Source organism: Polypterus senegalus, chromosome 15 (genome assembly GCF_016835505.1).
Source record: "Polypterus senegalus isolate Bchr_013 chromosome 15, ASM1683550v1, whole genome shotgun sequence".
In the NCBI taxonomy this organism is placed as follows: Eukaryota; Metazoa; Chordata; class Cladistia; order Polypteriformes; family Polypteridae; genus Polypterus; species Polypterus senegalus.
The window spans coordinates 12,767,501-12,786,856 of NC_053168.1; the positions used below are offsets into that span (position 1 = coordinate 12,767,501).

General features: G+C 39.5%; 1 protein-coding gene across 1 annotated transcript in view; it reads right to left on the reverse strand.

Moving 5' to 3' along the window:
• The window catches only part of tent4a (terminal nucleotidyltransferase 4A), a 96,441-nt gene that overhangs the window by 25,741 nt on the left and 51,344 nt on the right, over positions 1 to 19,356 (reverse strand). Inside the window, exons 4-9 of the mRNA XM_039736909.1 lie at positions 15,926 to 16,046; positions 12,678 to 12,785; positions 11,819 to 11,947; positions 9,130 to 9,343; positions 4,683 to 4,809; positions 824 to 927 (exon numbers count right to left, since the gene is read on the reverse strand). Of these exons, the coding sequence (XP_039592843.1) occupies positions 824 to 927; positions 4,683 to 4,809; positions 9,130 to 9,343; positions 11,819 to 11,947; positions 12,678 to 12,785; positions 15,926 to 16,046 (803 nt within the window). The remainder of the gene's footprint in view (positions 1 to 823; positions 928 to 4,682; positions 4,810 to 9,129; positions 9,344 to 11,818; positions 11,948 to 12,677; positions 12,786 to 15,925; positions 16,047 to 19,356) is intronic.

A 19,356-nucleotide genomic window follows, 5' to 3' on the forward strand; every position in this document is an offset into this window, starting at 1 on the left:
TGTGCAATACTGTTGCAATAAAGTATGGTGGTGGCATCATTACATCATAGGGTTGTTTTTACCCAACATGGAGATGGAGATTTAGTCAGAGCTCAGGAAAAGCTGAATGGAGTAAAGTACAGAAATACCCTTCATGAAAACCTGCTGCACAGCATTCTGGACCTTAGAATGGGCCAAAGGTTCACCTTCTAACAGGACAATGACACTAGGCACAAAGCACAGACAACAGAGGAGTGGCATGGAAACAACTCCGTGAAATGCCCTTGAGTGGCCCAGCCATAGCCCAGACTTGAAGCCAATCAAACATCTCTGGAGAAAAAAGAAACTAGCTGTCCACTGACGGTCTCCAAATGAGTGGTTCTGCAGAGAAGAATCTCAGGAAAGCTCCAATCCAGGTATGGAAAACTTGTCAAATCAGACTCAAAAGGACTTCAGGCTGGAATGGCTGCCAAAGTGGCTTCAGCCAAGTACTTTAATGATCTGAATACTTGTGTCAATGAGATGTTTCAGTTTTTTTAATTTAATACTTTTATAAAGATTCCTAAAATCTTGTTTTTGCTTTTTCATTCTGTGTTATTGAGTGTTGGTTGATGAGGAAAAAATTAATGTACATTATTTCCAGACAAGGCTGCACAATAAAATGTTTCAATGGTGAAGGCATCTGAATACTTTCTGAAGGCACAGCATCTTGTTTACCAAGCAATGAGGAGAGCACTTGGAAATATTTTTTTTCCTTTTTCAATATAATATACAGATTAGCATTTAAAGAAAGAGAAGCTTAGATAAGTCATCGTCTTCTCAGGAAGTCCATGGAGAGGCTTACCACAAATGTCTAATCTTGGACTGTTCCTGCCACCCCATTTCTTTATAATCCATTCTCTGTAATTGATTACTTCTTGTGTAACTTTAATGATTCGACCTAAAGTGCTAAAGAAAAAAAAAAATATATAGAATATTATTAACACTAATAAAATAGGTTTATATGCTAGTGCAACATTTTCACCTAAAATATACAAAATGTTCATATCAAGCTTGACAGTAGACTTTAATAACTAACATACTTTTAAAAATGCTACATTTACAATCAATATACTTAATCACACACTTGTTCATGAGTTCCACATGGGCCATGTACATTACATTGACTGTAATCTTCACTGGGACTTTTTTATTTGTGACTATACTTACTATTTATCTATGTATGCTTAAATGTTTACCTTTACTCTCTCTATATTTGGAACTGTTAATAGTAACTGTGCTTCTCATAGTTTAATGTTTACTTACTTTATTATCTACTCTTATATACTTTTATGTAAGGCATCTACAGGCTCGCTCAATAATCCCAAGGGGAAATTCACAACAAGTACAGTAACAATAAAAGTATCGTGCATCTTCTGCATCTAATGCTGCAAATAGCTTTAAAGTTCTCATTTTGAACCATATTTTAGGTACTATTTAAATAGCGCAAGAGATTATCTAGTAAGTAAACTTGTGAAAGGGTCCACTTAATGAAAACTGACTTGAATACTGATGCACACAATCAACGTATGCTAAAGAAAAATACAGGGTGAGCCGAAAAGTAGTACTGCATTTCAAGCTTTTATTCTACAAAAATGATACAAGACACAAGAAAGTGCATTACAAAATACACTCACCTAAAGGATTATTAGGATCACCATACTAATACGGTGTCTGACCCCCTTTCGTCTTCAGAACTGCCTTAATTCTACAAGGCATTGATTCAACAAGGTGCTGAAAGCATTCTTTAGAAATGTTGTCCCATATTGATAGGATAGCATCTTGCAGTTGATGGAGATTTGTGGGATGCACACCCAGGGCACGAAGCTCCCGTTCCACCACATCCCAAAGATGCTCTATTGGGTTGAGATCTGGTGACTGTGGGGGCCATTTTAGTACAGTGAACGCATTGTCATGTTCAAGAAACCAGTTTGAAATGATTCGAGCTTTGTGACATGGTGCATTATCCTGCTGGAAGTAGCCATCAGAGGATGGGTACAGGGTGGTCATGAAGGGATGGACATGGTCAGAAACAATGCTCAGGTAGCCTGTGGCATTTAAACGATGCCCAATTGGCACTAAGGGGCCTAAAGTGTGCCAAGAAAACATCCCCCACACCATTACACCACCACCACCAGCCTGCACAGTGGTAACAAGGCATGATGGATCCATGTTCTCATTCTGTTTACGCCAAATTCTGACTCTACCATTGGAATGTCTCAACAGAAATCGAGACTCATCAGACCAGGCGACATTTTTCCAGTCGTTAACTGTCCAATTTTGGTGAGCTTGTGCAAATTGTAGCCTCTTTTTCCTATTTGTAGTGGAGATGAGTGGTACCCGGTGGGGTCTTCTGCTGTTGTAGCCCATCCGCCTCAAGGTTGTGCGTGTTGTGGCTTCACAAATGCTTTGCTGCATACCTCGGTTGTAACGAGTGGTTATTTTAGTCAAAGTTGCTCTTCTATCAGCTTGAATCAGTAGGGCCCATTCTCCTCTGACCTCTAGCATCAACAAGGCATTTTAAGCCCACAGGACTGCCGCATACTGGATGTTTTCCCTTTTCACACCATTCTTTGTAAACCCTAGTAATGGTTGTGCGTGAAAATCCCAGTAACTGAGCAGATTGTGAAATACTCAGACCGGCCCGTCTGGCACCAACCACCATGCCACGCTCAGAATTGCTTAAATCACCTTTCTTTCCCATTCTGACATTCAGTTTGGAGTTCAGGAGATTGTCTTGACCAGGACCACACTCCTAAATGCATTGAAGCAACTGCCATGTGATTGGTTGATTAGATAATTGTATTAATGAGAAATTGAACAGGTGTTCCTAATAATCCTTTAGGTGAGTGTAGATGTTTTTCACTATGTTTTAAAAATGATGTCTTCAAGGTGGTGACCACACTATTCGAGACGATTTCTGAATGCTCGCATGACTCATTTGGCCATTTCAAGGGGAATAGCGTCCTTGAGGGCTTCAAGGTTTTAAGGTTCGTGTGAGTATGCCTTCGACTTGAGATAGCACCACAAGAGTAATCGCACAAAGTGAGATCAGGGGAACATGAAAGCCACCCGACAATCGCCACGTTGGGATATCAGCTTCCATGGAAACATCTCTCGCAAAACTTGCATGGATCTCCGCGCCATATGAGCTGTTGCTCCATCCTGTTGAAACCAGGCAACCATCACATCCATTTCTTCCAATTGGGGCCGCAAAAAGTTCTCTAGCATTTCAATGTAATGTTCTGAAGTGACAGTGAACGTTGCTCCCCAACTCCACAAAAATGTAAAGGCCTACAATGCCAAATTCTGCAATGGTGCACCAAACTGTAACACACTCACTGTGCAGGAGTCTCTGATTGATTTCATGAGGGCTGGTTTCACCCAAATATAGAAAGTTTTGCTTATTTATGGACATTCAAATGGAAATGTGCCTTGTCGCTGCACATGACAATGGCATCTCGATGAATGGTTTGCAGAATGTTCATGCACAACTCTCTACGGCTCCCCCAGTCTATCTCAGCGAGTTCCTGCACTCCCATCATTTTCTATGGATGGTAATTAAGGTCCTTATGCAAAGTCCTCCACAAAGACATATTGGAAACGCCTAAAGCAGAAACAATGTCTAGGAGACTGCAAAATTGATGCCCTTACAGCTTCGATGTTTTCAGGCATTCATACAGTCCGAGGACGGCCTGGAGATTTTCTGTTCAACGTTGTACCCGTCTGTCTAAATTTAGTCACTCACTGAAGAATTGTTTTCCGACTTGGAATGTTACCATTAGGAGGAATGCTGAAATGCAAGGAGCATTGCATAGTGATGATGGATTTGTTGTTTTTGAAGGATGCTTCAACAACGCAAGCACAGTACGCACCGGAACCAAGGCATGTTGCCAACTGAAAACTGCAAGGGATTGCCTGTCAAAGGACCAATTATGTCCTATTATGTCCAATTATTGGTCTTGTTTAGTGATATCTCATTGGTTTGAGAACGCATTTCCTAAAATTCTATGAACCAGTGCATAATGTACTAAAGCAATACTGGCCATATTTTAAACATGAATGTCAAGATTAATGTAAGAGTGGATGAAAAGTCTAAGCTTAATTTTTTTATTTTGTTTTTAACATCTTTGATATGCACATTTAGGTACAATTTTAGCTTAACTATTATATGGTAAACATACTGCATGCTCACATTTTATTCCTAGATTATTCTTGATTTTCTATTACAGCAAGATTCCAACTTGCTCCGTTTCATCCACCATGTCTTATGACTGGTTATATTGCTATGTATGTTATGGCATGTTTTCTCTAACTTAGCCAAGGGACCCATGAAAAAGGATGATTGTAAGGAATGGAAGTACTTCATAAAACAGGAGTTCAGCATTCTTCCTCATAGCCAGGAGGCTTGTATGAAAAAAATGATGGATAGATTCTGTGTGTGTATATATATATATATATATACATACACACACACACACACACACACACACACACACACACATATACATATATACATATATATATATATATATATATATACATATATACATATACATATATATATATATATACACATATATATACATACATATATATACATATACATATATATATATACACACACACACATATACACACACATACATATATTCTTCAGCTACCTTTCAGAATCTTTATTTGGGTATGACCTTGCAAGTGGAGACACAGCGTGCCCAAGCACAATGTAGGCGTAGTCAAAGACTTGTTTAACTTGCATGGCACCATATGAACTTCGTCCTACATCGTTTCCTTAAAGCAGGGAGAAAAAAGTAAAATGAAGCACAAAATTTTAACGAAAAGAACAAAAAAATATATATATATATCTTTTAATATATTTAGTTTGAAGAAAAACATCACATTGGGTATACTGGTCACAAAGGTACAAAAGTCAGCTCTACAATTTGTGGTCACCAGTTCTACAGAGACACCTCACTCCCATTTGCACTGAATAACTGGGATTTGATCTTTGAAAAAACCGACATAATTTGAAAGCGTTATTAAATAAGACAGACTCCAAGAACGTCGCAAAAATTAATTGCTAATTATACACCGCAGAAGAGCTGTAGATTATTAGAGCTAATACGCTTATTAACTCTAAAAAATAGGCATAACTGCAAAATGGTTACAAAGGGCTAGAATTAAATTTTCTTTTTCCCTCTTTCAAAAACATAAAATTTTTTTTAAAAAATTCATTATTTTTTTTATGTAACAGAATGCAAATATGCATTGTAAAATTTTGAAATGACACCAATCAGCCGCAACATTAAAACCACCTGCCTGATATTACATAGGCCCCCCTCATGCCATTAATTAGGCTCTGACCCATCGAGGCACGGATGCCACAAGACCTCTGAAGTTGTCCTGTGGTATCTGGCACCAAGATGTTAGCAGAAGATCCTTAAAATTGTGAGGTGGAGAACTCCATTAATCAGACTTGTTTTTCCAGCACAGATGCTCTATCAGATTGAGACCGGAGGCCAAGTCAACATCTCGAACTCTCCGACATGTTTCTCAAATCTTTCCCGAACGATTTCTTTTCAGACAGGCCCCTTTTCATCAGGGAATACAATTGCCAAGCAGAGGTTTATGTACTCTGCAAAAACTTTTAGGCAGGAGGGACAAGTTAAAACAACATTCATATGAATGCCAGGACCCAATGTTTCCCAGCAAAACTTTGCAAAGAGCATCACCCTGCCTTCAACTTCCAGGTGTGCATCCTGATGCCATCTCTTCTGTAGATAAACAATACACATACAACCCAGCCATCCACAAGATCTAAAAGAAAATTTTGGTTCTTCAGACTTTCTTCCATTGTTCAATGGCCCAGCTCTAACCCTTGCATGCTCATTACTGGTGCATACCGCAGTGGACAGCAGTTAACATGGGCATTCTGACTGGCCTGAGGCTATGCAGCCCCATAGAAAGCAAGCTGTTATGCACTGTATGGTCGGACACCTTTCTCTCATGGCCATCATTAGGTTTTTGGGCAATTTTTGCTACATTAGCTCGTCTGTGGGATTGGACCAGATGGTTAGCCTTTGCTCCAAACGTGCATCAGTGAGCCGCGGGAACCCACAGCCCTGTCGTTGGTTCACCGACTGTCCTTCCTTGGACCACTTTTGCGAAGTGTGTGGAAGAATATATGCTCAATTTGTGTCTATTTAGGGTTTGTATTCTGCTCTGTGAACTTTAAATCCTATCACTAGGAAAATATATGTTGTTGTTTAACTATAAGTAATGAACTGGGGTTCATGTATATTAAATAGATTCATACTAGTTATCTTCTTTAAGATATAACCAGATCTGTACCTTTATAGGCATTAATTAAGTATATCATATCTATAACATAATTCCACAGGCAGTCAGAGTTATGTGGAGGTATTTATGTTCTGTTTTTTGAAGAAGTATTTTGCAGTTTCAAGGACAGGCAGTTACTGATAAGACAATTAATGATATCTGTAAGCAATAAAGCTGATAAATGCTTGCTAACTAAGGGTCACCAGACATGACCCAACTCTTGTTGGTATGAACTAAGCAATATAAGATTTATGGCATAACAGGGCGGTGGGGAGAGATTTTAAAACTGCAGGCTCTGTTAACTAAATATTCAGGGCTTTAACGTAAAGTTTTGGACCAGCATTAATGCTATTAAAAACCTCCTCTTTCTTAAATTAAAATATTGTGGCTTATTTTCTTTCACAAGTACTAACCAAACAAAAACTGGATATAGCGACTCATTGGTGAGTGCACACAATGGAATAAAGGTTGGCGGAGATTTCTTGACCTGTCTGCCAGTTCCCCGAGAAGTGACGACAGGCAGAAAATATAAACTATAAACGGACTAAAAATCAAAGGAGTCCTTCAGTGCAAATACGCAGCTTTAGTCCTCTTAGAAGAGAACTAACAGTCTGTCTATAATATCCATCACTTTTAAGGTTTGATTTTTTTTGTCACATCAACACACATTATAATGACGCCTCATCGATATGAAGTAGTATACGTGCGAGTTGTTATTTAGCTGGTTTGACTGCATTTTACTACTTGATAAAGGGCGCCCCTTTATATCATATATTAATGCTAATATCTCAAAATTACAAACTCTCCAAAACCTGAAATACTTCTGGACCGAGATATTTTCAGATTAGAGATACTCAATCCGTATTGACATGGCATAAAAAAAAAGAAACAAAAAATGTAATATTCCTGAAAATATTAAGGAGTCATTAATGCAGTTTAAAATGAATAACGGGACTAAAATCAGATAAGCTTTTATAAGAATCATGCAAAACTACTTTTATTTGTACAGTTTACTTGCAGCAAATTTTGCTTTAGCTTATACAGTGGGTACAGAAAGTATTCAGACCCCCTTCAATTTTTCACTCTTTTGTTATATTGCAGCCATTTACTAAAATCATTTAAATTAATTTTTTTCCTCATTGATGTACACACAGCACCCCATATTGACAGACAAAAAAGAATTTTTGAAATTGTTGCAGATTTATTAAAAAAGAAAAACTGAAATATCACATGGTCCTAAGTATTCAGACCCTTTGCTGTGACACTCATATATTTAACTCAGGTGCTTTCCATTTCTTCTGATCATCCTTGAGATCACCTTCATTTGAGTCCAACTGTGTTTGATTCTACTGATTGGACTTGATTAAGAAAGCCACACATCTGTCTGTCTATATAAGACCTGACAGCTCACAATGCATGTCAGAGCAAATGAGAATCATGAGGTCAAAGGAACTGCCTGAAGAGCTCAGAGACAGAATTGTGGCAAGGCACAGATCTGGCCAAGGTTACAAAAAAATTCTGCTGCACTTAAGGTTCCCAAGAGCACAGTGGCCTCCATAATCCTTAAATGGAAGATGTTTGGGACGACCAGAACCCTTCCTAGAGCTGGCCGTCCGGCCAAGCTGAGCTACCGGGGGAGAAGAGCCTTGGTGAGAGAGGTAAAGAAGAACCCAAAGATCACTTTGGCTGAGCTCCAGAGATGCAGTCAGGAGATGGGAGAAAGTTGTAGAAAGTCAACCATCACTGCAGCCCTCCACCAGTCAGGGCTTTATGGCAGAGTGGCCTGTCGGAAGCCTCTCCTCAGTGCAAGACACATGACAGCCCGCATGGAGTTTGCTAAAAGACACCTGAAGGACTCTGAGATGGTGAGAAATAAGATTCTCTGGTCTGATGAGACCAAGATAGAACTTTTTGGCCTTAATTCTAAGTGGTATGTGTGGAGACAACCAGGCACTGCTCATCACTTGTCCAATACAGTCCCCACAGTGAAGCATGGCGGTGGCAGCATCATGCTGTGGGGTGTTTTTCAGCTGCAGGGACAGGACGACTGGTTGCAATCGAGGGAAAGATGAATGCGGCCAAGTACAGGGATATCCTGGACAAAAACCTTCTCCAGAGTGCTAAGGACCTCAAACTGGGCCGAAGGTTTACCTTCCAACAAGACAATGACCCTAAGCACACAGCTAAAATAACGAAGGAGTGGCTTCACAACAACTCTGTGACTGTTCTTGAATGGCCCAGCCAGAGCCCTGACTTAAACCCAATTGAGCATCTCTGGAGAGACCTAAAAATGGCTGTCCACCAATGTTTACCATCCAACCTGACAGAACTGAAGAGGATCTGCAAGGAGGAATGGCAGAGGATCCCCCAAATCCAGGTGTGAAAAACTTGTTGCATCTTTCCCAAGACGACTAATGGCTGTATTAGCTTAAAAGGGGACTTCTACTAAATACTGAGCAAAGGGTCTGAATACTTAGGACCAGGTGATATTTCAGTTTTTCTTTTTTAATAAATCTGCAACAATTTCAATATGGGGTGCTGTGTGTACATTAATGAAGGAAAAAATTTATTTAAATGATTTTAGCAAATGGCTGCAATATAACAAAGAGTGAAAAATTGAAGGGGGTCTGAATACTTTCCGTACCCACTGTAAACAGTTAACCAAAAAAACCCGATGCACAATATCCCAATACATTTAAAAACAATAATGAAATTAAAATTTGCCAAAACAATTTAAATAGTACAATAACAGTTAGATATAATTAGAGTTACCTGGTAAGAGGGGGTCTTCAATACATAACATAGATGGTCTGTACCCATTCGTCATGGCTTTCATAATTTCCTCTTTGGCAACATATGCACCTCCATTTTTAATACGAATGCCAGTTTTTAAATAGTTAAAATGTCTTCCATACAGCTCAAAAAATTCAATCAAGAGAATGCCAAGATTGACATTGGGATTTTTGGCATCTATTCTTGGATGTAACTACAAGGAAAAAAAATAAAATAAATAAATAAATAAAAAAACACCCTTATACAAGTATCAAGCATAGTTTGAACTAGGGAATCCCGGACATCCCGCATTCCCGGGAACGAAACTGCTGTAATTCCCGGGAAACCGCGAATGGCCAAGCTCGCACGTATAGCGTGTAAAAGTGTAAAAATCGATCAAGAAATAACAGAGTTAGAGTTGGAAATAATTAAGTGGCACAGTTTTTTGGCCCATGGTGTAGTGTGTTACCGATTAATTCAGTCAACAACAGACCAGCAGCAGTCAGTCTCCCAGCTCCGACTGAGCACTTGGACTGGGAAGAGTCTGCACTCTGCAGCTCACAAATGCCGGGACGGGGCAGACTTCATGGACGTCTGTCAGACAACAGCTTTGAACAGCAACTTGAAATTGCAATGCGTCAGTCTGTTGCATCCGCAAGAAACTTGCGATCACAGAATGAGGACAAGAAACTGGTTGCAACAGTAAAGGCTGAAAATGGCGGTGTTTCAGAGCAACAGCAAGCGCAGAAGTGGTTTAGAACAAGTGTATCAGTATCTGATGACTGTGCCGCCTACTTCAGTGGAGGCAGAGCGTGCTTTCTCAGCGGCTGCTGTACTCTGCACGAAGGTGTGCTCTTGCCTGGACGACCGCACACTTGACACGTTGTGCTTTCTATGCTCTTATTACCGCAACTAACTAGATACATGTACTTATATGACATCATGAACTGCTTGTAGACAAGGTTAGTCTTTTATTGGTGTCAACATATTGCAGTAGTTTTATTTAAAATAAGTGTTCTAAAACCGTTCACATGTGGGATGCCCATGCACTGTGTCATCCCCGGGAGCCCGGGATTTCCAAATTCCTGGGAATGGATAAACCCGTCCGAGAAATGGATTCCCTAGTTTGAACACCTTTGTAAGAATAAAGAAGTAGCTACACATGTTTCATTAAAATATTAATATGTTACAGTGCTACAATCGGCTAATCATCCAAATGCATGTTAACAGGTGTAGAGTGGTCTTCAATAAATGATTGTAAATTCGAATGCAAGTTGTGATGGCCATTCAGATTAACAAAACCATCTATCCTATTCATTTAGATTGTCCAAAATAATATGCTGAGAGATCTCACGGTCTATAAAGTCCTGCTCTCCACTACATTACTTGGTAATTTATTCCATGTGTCTAGTGTTTGTTTGTTTGTTTGATGATACTTAAAAAAGCATTGTCCCATGTGACCCTTAAGCAAGTATTGAAAATGAGTAAATGCATGGATGAATAAGTACTGTGCTAGACAATTTTACATAATGGCAGACAGCGAGATTACCTTGTGCATGGAACTATTGACATAGAATATTAGAAATGTACACCACTAGACCTGTGAGCTCTACTCTAATGCATTCTACAACTGTGCACTTTGTTAAAAAAAAATTATTATTAATCATACTGTGGAAGGCACCCCTCCTTATTGAATGACACCTGGAATTATCACAAACTGTAGTAATCGTAAATTACTTGCCTTTTGTGCCTGTATTCATCACTCAAACTACACAAAACACAATTTAGATACCTAAAAGTAATCAGCACAACAAGCACTATGGAAAGTAACTCTTCGATGACCGCTACATCAGAGTATGTTGTGCTTCTTTGAAAGGTGACCAATCAGGGAATGAAACAATGTAAGGCGAAGGATCCAATCAAGGAAAGGCCATATAAGAAGCACAAATAAACCAGAGTGTGATTGGGTTAGAGTTTACAAAACCCTTCATTTTGCTCATCCACACTGAAATGCTGCACCATCACTTTCAGATGTGTATGGCTCGGAAGAGTGTTTTTAAAAGTGTTTGATTTCAAGGGTTAAAAGCTTTGGGGTAGTGTGGACAAAAGCCAAAGAACTTAGACAAACGTTTGAGTTTTTAAACGAAAATGAAGTAATGTAGACGGAGCCTCAGAGTCTTCAGTTAACCAAACATGCATGAGTGCAGGTAATGTGATGGTAGAGGGAGAAGGTACAAACTCCACAAAGACAGTGGCTGGGCTGGGTACTGAATCCAGCTTTCTGTGGCTGTCCAACTATAGCGCCATATACAGTAAATGAAAATCCATCCATCCATTATCCAACCCACTATATCCTAACTACAGGGTCATGGGTGTCTGCCGGAGCCAATCCCAGCCAACACAGGGCGCAAGGCAGGAAACAAACCCCGGGCAGGGTGCCAACCCACCACAGGGTGCGCGTGCACACACACACCAAGCACACACTAGGGATAATTTAGGATCGCTAGTGCACCTAACCTGCATGTCTTTGGACTGTGGGAGGAAAGCGACGCAGACACGGGGAGAACAAGCAAACTCCACACAGGGAGGACCGTAAATGAAAATGTGTTCAATATCAACAATACACTTTGAAAATAAGCCTCCTATTTGGGGTAAGTACATTTTTAAAATGCAAAAACAAGGACAGTACCTGAAGGAAGCTAATAACCATTAAAATGAGGCTGTATGAGCTAATTCCTCCTGTGAAAACTTCATTCAGATCCCTTTGAAGGAGAAACTGCTTCAACACAAATATCAGATAAGGCAGCACAGTATACTTCTGTTGAGATAAAAAGCAAAAAAGAAGCAAAACATATATTTAAAATCCTTTCAAAAACGAAAAAAGTGTTCATTAAGTGGTCACTTAAACATACAATAATTGAATTACAGCAGAAAAATGTCAACTTTATGAAGAACTTTAGGAAAAATACTTCCTAGTCACTTTTACATACTGTAATTCTTAATAGTGTGCAAATTTGTAATTTGTGTTTATGCACTCAATTTTCTGTACGTGTTTATTTAACAATATTTTAGCAAAAAACTGCACACGTTTTGCATATTGTGAGCATGCAGCTGGATAAACAAGCATGGGGATTAAGCAAAACAAGTAACGAGATGCACGTTTTTGATATTGTTTGCCATTGTACTGTGTTGGTCACCAAATTTGCCTATTCTAGCAAACATTATCTCTATTCTCAATGAAAACATAAGATGACAAATTTTTTCTTGCCCATCGCTACAAAACACATATACGTACAAAAAAAAAAAATGAAATGAAATAAATAAAATACATGTCATTTTTGAGTGGAGTATTCCTTCCATGTCGATGCTAGAATACGGACTACATCTACAGTAGAAGTGGATTAAGTCATAAGAGTTTATTTGTAAGAATGCATACACTGAGATTGTTTTTTTGAAAGATTTCTATTTATTAATGAATACCACATTTCAAATGTAGTATTATAACATATTCTGTGGAAAATGAAAAGGAAAAAGAATGACAAATGTACCTTCATAAAATCTTTTATAAACCGAGCTGCTTTCACACCAGTTTCTACATTGAAGCTGATGTCCACTTTTACTTCTGTCTCTTGGTCAGTGAGTTTAATTATTGGTACCTAAAAAAAAACGGAAACAAATTAACTAAAATGTTATTGCTAGTATACTGAATTGTAATTGTTTTTTGTTTTTTTTTAATATATTCATTTCTTTAGCCCAATAAGATAAAAAACATAGTTAATGCTGAAATACTCTAAATACACTTTGACGATGGTTAAAATTCAGGTGACAGCAAGCACTAAAATGACACAACGTATGCAACTTTTCCCACTTCTAAGGCAAACACAGCATTTTGATCGTCTTGAAATGAAATCCTCAAACTTTAAACCCCCCCCCCCCAACACTGCATGACCCTTGCTAATAGTTTTATTTACTCCCCCCACCACCTTAACAACTCCCTTTCACCTGTCCAGGCTTTGTTATCCCTTTTCTTACCAGTATATCTTATATTTCTATTTTTTTATGCACATGCCTAATTGGGGCTCAACAGTATCAATGTCTCATTTTTATCTTTCAGTATAATATCCATCTACTATGTTATATCACCCCGTGACCCTGTATTTGGATTCAGCGGGTTAGAAAAATGGATGGATGGATATGTTATATCAATACATTTTTGGTCTTTATAATAATTTTTCCTATACAAAAACTAACTTGTATCCAGACAAAATCTCAGACATGGGTGAAATTTATTTTAAGTAACCTTTGGTTTGACCTACTAAAAGTAATTTTCAAACATTGCGTGTTAGGTTAAATTTGTAATTATTTTTCCTTAACACGTATTAACAGGTAATGTTTTGTCTTATTCCAATACTGACATGTACATATATCAGCCAATCAGGCATTTTCATTACTTGGCTTTCCTATAGTCATGTTTACAGTAAGTACTGTATTTGAGGTTGAAACCCTGATGATTCGCCCTTCTTTAAAGAATTAGGGAGGGTGCAAGCCTTGGGCTGGACAGTAACAGAACAAGCTCCTCATGTCTGTGCATTATATTAGGCCTGTCAGATTTTCATTCATCCATTCAAGTTTCACACTTTTTAACTCATTTACTACTTCCAGTGTACAGAATCTTATCAAGAATGAGCAGTACTAAACTGAACGCTAATGTCTAGCTTTATTCCTGAGGAACTTGTAATCCATTAAAAGAGTACCAAGAAGTATCATATATTTTTATCATATAAATCTTTCATGTCCTGTAACATTACTAAATGATAAATAAACATTTGTTTAAATATAGAGACAAAAGAAATATTAAAATAACAATGCTGTGCAAAAGTATTCACCCCACTTGAAAATCATTATCATTCTCTAGATTTCATAAACACATTTTCCTCCAATAAATATTTTTATTGACAACCTAAGGCCCTGTCCACACAGACATCTGAACTGAGCGTTTTTCTGTCGTCCGTAGCATCAGGTGAGCACGGATTGAACGGCGAGTGTTTTTCAGCTTACTGCATCAAATCAGACAATCCACAAAGGATCTGCCCACTTGCGTTCGGTCGGATGGCATAAAAAGAAAAAAAAAAAAAACTGCATGCAGCTTTTTCTTGATGTCTACTTCTGCCAAAATCTCAAGGATCATGAAGAAAATATCTGGATTACGTTTACATGTCGTTCATTTAACGTTCTTAAGGACCGGATATGTCCCTTGATTATGTGTATGAGTACGCGTGTGCGCACGTCACACACTATTAACAAAATAATAATGATAATAATGGAGAATTTGACAAAATAATAATGATAATAATGGAGAATTTGAAACAGTTAATAGGTTTGTGCTCATGACGTAACTTTAGCTACTATGGATTATGTGGATGAGTGCATACGCGAGTACTGTTGGGTGTTTCATCTCTTCAGGGCTAACGCGGACTCACACATTGGTTGATTGGTGTGTAATATGGTGGTGTACCAGCTGCAGCAGGCAATCAAAACTGACATCTGACCGTATTTGAAGAACTTATGTGGAAATCATTGCATTTCTTCATAGATTACACAAAAGCTTCCTTTCTCCACACGCTGTGCAGTCAGAGGATGAACCCAGTTGCAGTTCTGATGTTTTCTAAGTTGCCGTATCAGGAAGATTTTTAACACAAGGAGGTCAATGTTCAAGACTAATAAATCCAGCTGATCCATATTTCACGAATCCAATGAGGGATGAACCTCACAGGTTAAAAACACGCTGGACTGTCTGACAACTGGCCGCCACAGACAAACAGGTAAAACTACAACCTGGGCTGCAGGCTGGTGCTTACCAGAGGCAAACAAACGCGAATGTAACATCACATTAAAGTCAATTAAGCCACTACAAAATGCAACTTAAACACCTACGTCGCTCAGAGCATGTTCGTTTAACTAAGATTTGAATGCCTGTGTGGAAAGGGCCTAAGTGTTCTAACATTTTAATGCCACGGCAAATAATTTGTGAAAAGTATATTTCTTTAAATACTGGTAAAATCCTGCATGTGTAAATATTGAAGCCCTTTAAGCTCCAAGTGTGTTCCCAAACAAGACACATTGGCCTCTAATTCGGACCTCATTGAACATTATACCAGTGAGCAATGCGAGTCTTGCATTTTCTGGATATAAAACTTACTCTGTGAAGGAATCATTAGCCAGGCTGTGAACCGACTGTAAAAACGAAGACTAAAGAGCAGACCGTAGAAGAAAGAGACTAAGTAATAGGAAGGAAAACATCAAAGTGCTTGCATGTCCCAGCGTGCACTATTGGATCCAACAAGTGGAATGGGCATCACAGCATCCTGCCACTGTGTAAAGTGGATTGTTCAATTCTGAAAATTAACATTGGTAGGCTTTCACTTTTGGTCTTTTGCTGTTGAGATACCCATCCAGCTTTGACTTTAAACTTTAATTCTCTGTTTTTCCACAGCTTAAACCTAGGTTTTAATTAGTGTAATTGGGGCATGTAATTTTGGGTTATAAAATAAACATTGGCATACATCTCCAATTATAACAAACCTGCACGAGCTGAACCAATACAAATACTTATTAAAACACAGTTTAACAAATCTTCTGAAATTCTAATATTTGAATTACTTGAATAATATACAACCATTGTTACTTTTTATTAACTGCACATACATTACAAAAATGAAAGAATACCACAATACATATAACAAAAAAAAAAAAAAAAAAAAAAAAGAGAGAAACTTTTTAAATTACCAAGACCTACCGTAGCTTTGTCAAGTACTTTTATACTATAAGGCTCAGCAACATTGTGTTTCCGTAGTGCTTGCTCCAGTAGCTGCAGAGGAGGTCTCTCCCATTTACCAAAGACCACCAGATCTATATCACTAAAAGAAAGAATGTAAAATGCTTTAAAAGGAGGGACTGTATAATCCTTCTTCAAATTTAGTCTGATCAACGTCTACTGTATTTTTGGCAATCAATTGCAGCATATACAGATGCATCTCAATAAATCAGAATATCATTGAAGTTAATTTTTTTCAGTAATTCAATTCAAAAAGTGAAAAACTCATATTATATAGATTCACTACATACGGTTCTTGAGGCTGACCCTCCAATTAGCTGTGAACCCCTCCAGTCTCACAGAGATTGCACAGAAGGTGAACCAGCTGAGGGGAGGAAAGGCTGCAGGGATCTGTGGTATCCGGGGTGAACTTCTCCAGGCAAGTGGTCAGGCTGTCGTCCTGGCATTGCAAGCAATCTTTGCTTAAATTTGGGAGACTGGCATCATCCCAACTGACTGGAAAACAGGACTTGTTGTCCCTATCTGGAAAGGGAAGGGTGGTCGCCTGGATTGCAGCAACTACAGGGGGATAACACTGCTCTCTGTGCCGGGTAAGGTCCTTACTAGGGTCATCCTCAATAGGATCCATGATCACTTGTTCACCTACCAGCGACCGGAACAGTCTGGTTTTACGCCTAAGAAGTCTACCATCGACCGCATACAGGCACTGAGGGTTCTCATGGAGCGCAAACATGAATATTGGCAGAGTTTCTTTGCAGCTTTTGTCGATTTTCGCAAAGCATTCGACTCATTTGATCAAGCTACTCTGTGGGACATCTGGAGGGTTCGTGGGATCCCCTCAAGGTTGCTGGATATCATGGCAGGCCTGTATACTGGTACTGTGAGTGCTGTGCAGAGTGTAGGCAGGACCTCTGCGTTTTTTCCCAGCTGATTCTGGGTTTCGTCAGGGGTGTGTTCTGCTCCTACTCTGTTCAATGCTTGTATGGACTGGACAGTGGCTGTGGGGCATCAGTTGGTGAAGAAAGATTCACGGATCTTGACCTTGCTGTTGATGCTGTGATCTTCGCAGAGTCAATGGAGGCTCTGATCAGGGCGCACGAGAGACTGACTGAGGTGTCCGAGTGTCTGGGCTTGCAAATGTCCTGATAAAAACCAAGATCCAGGCCTTTAATGATCTCTTGGGCATGGCCATCAGGAGCGTGTCTGTCTGAGGAGAGAGTGTCGACCTCATTGAGAGGTTTACTTACCTCAGTAGGGACATTCATGTCCCTGGTGACTCTTCTTATGAATTCAGTAGACGGACTGGGAGAGCATGGGGGTTGAGGTCGCTGGAAAGGGGTGGGTGGGCACTCCCGATATCTATGAAAAAGGACGAAGGTCCAAGTCTTTAAAGTCCTGGTGCTTCCTGTCTTGCTATTTGGTTGCCAGACATGGACGCTATCCAGTGACCTGAGACGAAGACTGGACTCCTTTGGTACTGTGTCTCTTTGGTGAATCCTTGGGTACTGTTGGTTTAACTTTGTGTCGAATAAGTGGTTGCTCATGGAATCCCGAATGAGGCACATTACCTGCATTGTGAGGGAGCGTCATTTACGGCACTACAGCCATGTGGTGCGTTTCCCCGAGGGTGATCCGGCTCGTAAGATCCTCATTTTTGGGGACCTTAGTGGCTGGACCAGGCCAAGGGGTCGCCCACATAACCCCTGCTGCGACAGATAGAGGGTCATTTCCAGAGGGTGGGACTAGACCACGTGTCTGCCTGGGGGGTTGCAAACCGGGATCCTGAGTTGTTTCGTCGTGTAGTGACTTGACATTACATACAGAGTGATATATTTCAAGCATTTATTTCTTTTGCTTTTGCTTATTATGGCTTATAGCCAATTAAAACCCAAAATTCACTATCTCACAAAATTTGAATATTGTGAAAAAGTTCCAATATTGTAGATTCCTGGTGTCCCACTCCACTCAGCTAATCGACCCAAAACACCTGCAAAGGTGTCCTGAGCCTTGAAATGGTCTCTCAGTAGTCTAGTTCAGTAGGCCACACAAGCAGACTGCTGACTTGACAGTTGTCCAAAACACAGGCATTGACACCCTCCCACCATAAGGAGGGGAAGCCAATAAAAGTCATTGGTCAAGACGCTGGCTGTTCACAGAGTGCTGTATCCAAGCATATAAATGGAAAATTGAGTGGAAGGAAAACATGTGGCATAAAAAGGTGCACAAGCAACAGGGATAACTGCAGAGGATTGTAAAGCACAGCCCATTCAAGAATTTGGGGGAGATTCACATGGGCTTCAACTGTTACCTTCCTTATGTCAAGCCACTCCTGAACCAGAGATAACGTCAGAAGCGTCTTTCCTGGGCTAAGGAGAAAACAGACTGGATTGTTGCTCAGTGGTCCAAAGTCCTCTTTTCAGATGGAAGTAAATTTTACATTTCATTTGGAAACCAAGGTCCCATCGTCTGGAGGAAGAGTGGAGAGGCACAGAAACCAAGTTGCTGGAGGTCCAGTGTGAAGTTTCCACACTCAGCGATGATTTGGGGAGCCATGTCATCTGCTGGTGTTGCTCCACTGTGTTTTATCAAATCCAAAATCAGTGCAGCCGTCTACCAGGAAATGTTAGATCACTTCATGCTTCCCTCTGCTGACCAGCTTTATGGAGATGCTGATTTCATTTTCCAGCAGGACTTGGTACCTGCCCACACTTCCAAAAGTACCAATACCTGGTTTAATGACCATGGTATCACTGCACTTGATTGTCCAGCAAACTCGCTTGATCTGAACCCCATAGAGAATCTATGGGGTATTGTCAAGAGGAAGATGAGAAACACCAGACCCAACAATTCAGAAGAGCTGAAGGCCGCTATCAAAGCATCCTGGGCTTCCATAACACCTCAGCAGTGTCACAGGCTGATTGCCTCCATGCCACGCCGCATTGATGCAGTAATTCATGCAAAAAGAGCCTTAAGTATTGAGTGCGTACATGGACAAACTTTTCAGTAGGCCAACATTTCTGTATTAAAAATCTTTTTATTATTGGCCTTATGTAATATTTTAATTTTCTGAGATAATGAATTTTGAGTTTTCATTACCTGTAAGCCGTAATCAGCAAAATGAAAAAAATAAATGCTTGAAATATATCACTCTATGTGTAATGAATCTACATAATATATGAGTTTCACTTTTTGAATTGAATTACTGAAAGAAATTACATTTTTGATGATATTCTAATTTACTGAGATGCATCTGTATATTCATCAAACCCTTTATATGAAGCTTCTTATCTTAATCTCAAATAACAGGAAGTCATTAAAGCATCATCAGTGCAAGTTCACAATAGTGTCTCTTCCCCCATTAAAATGACAAAAAACACAAATGATGTAACCAT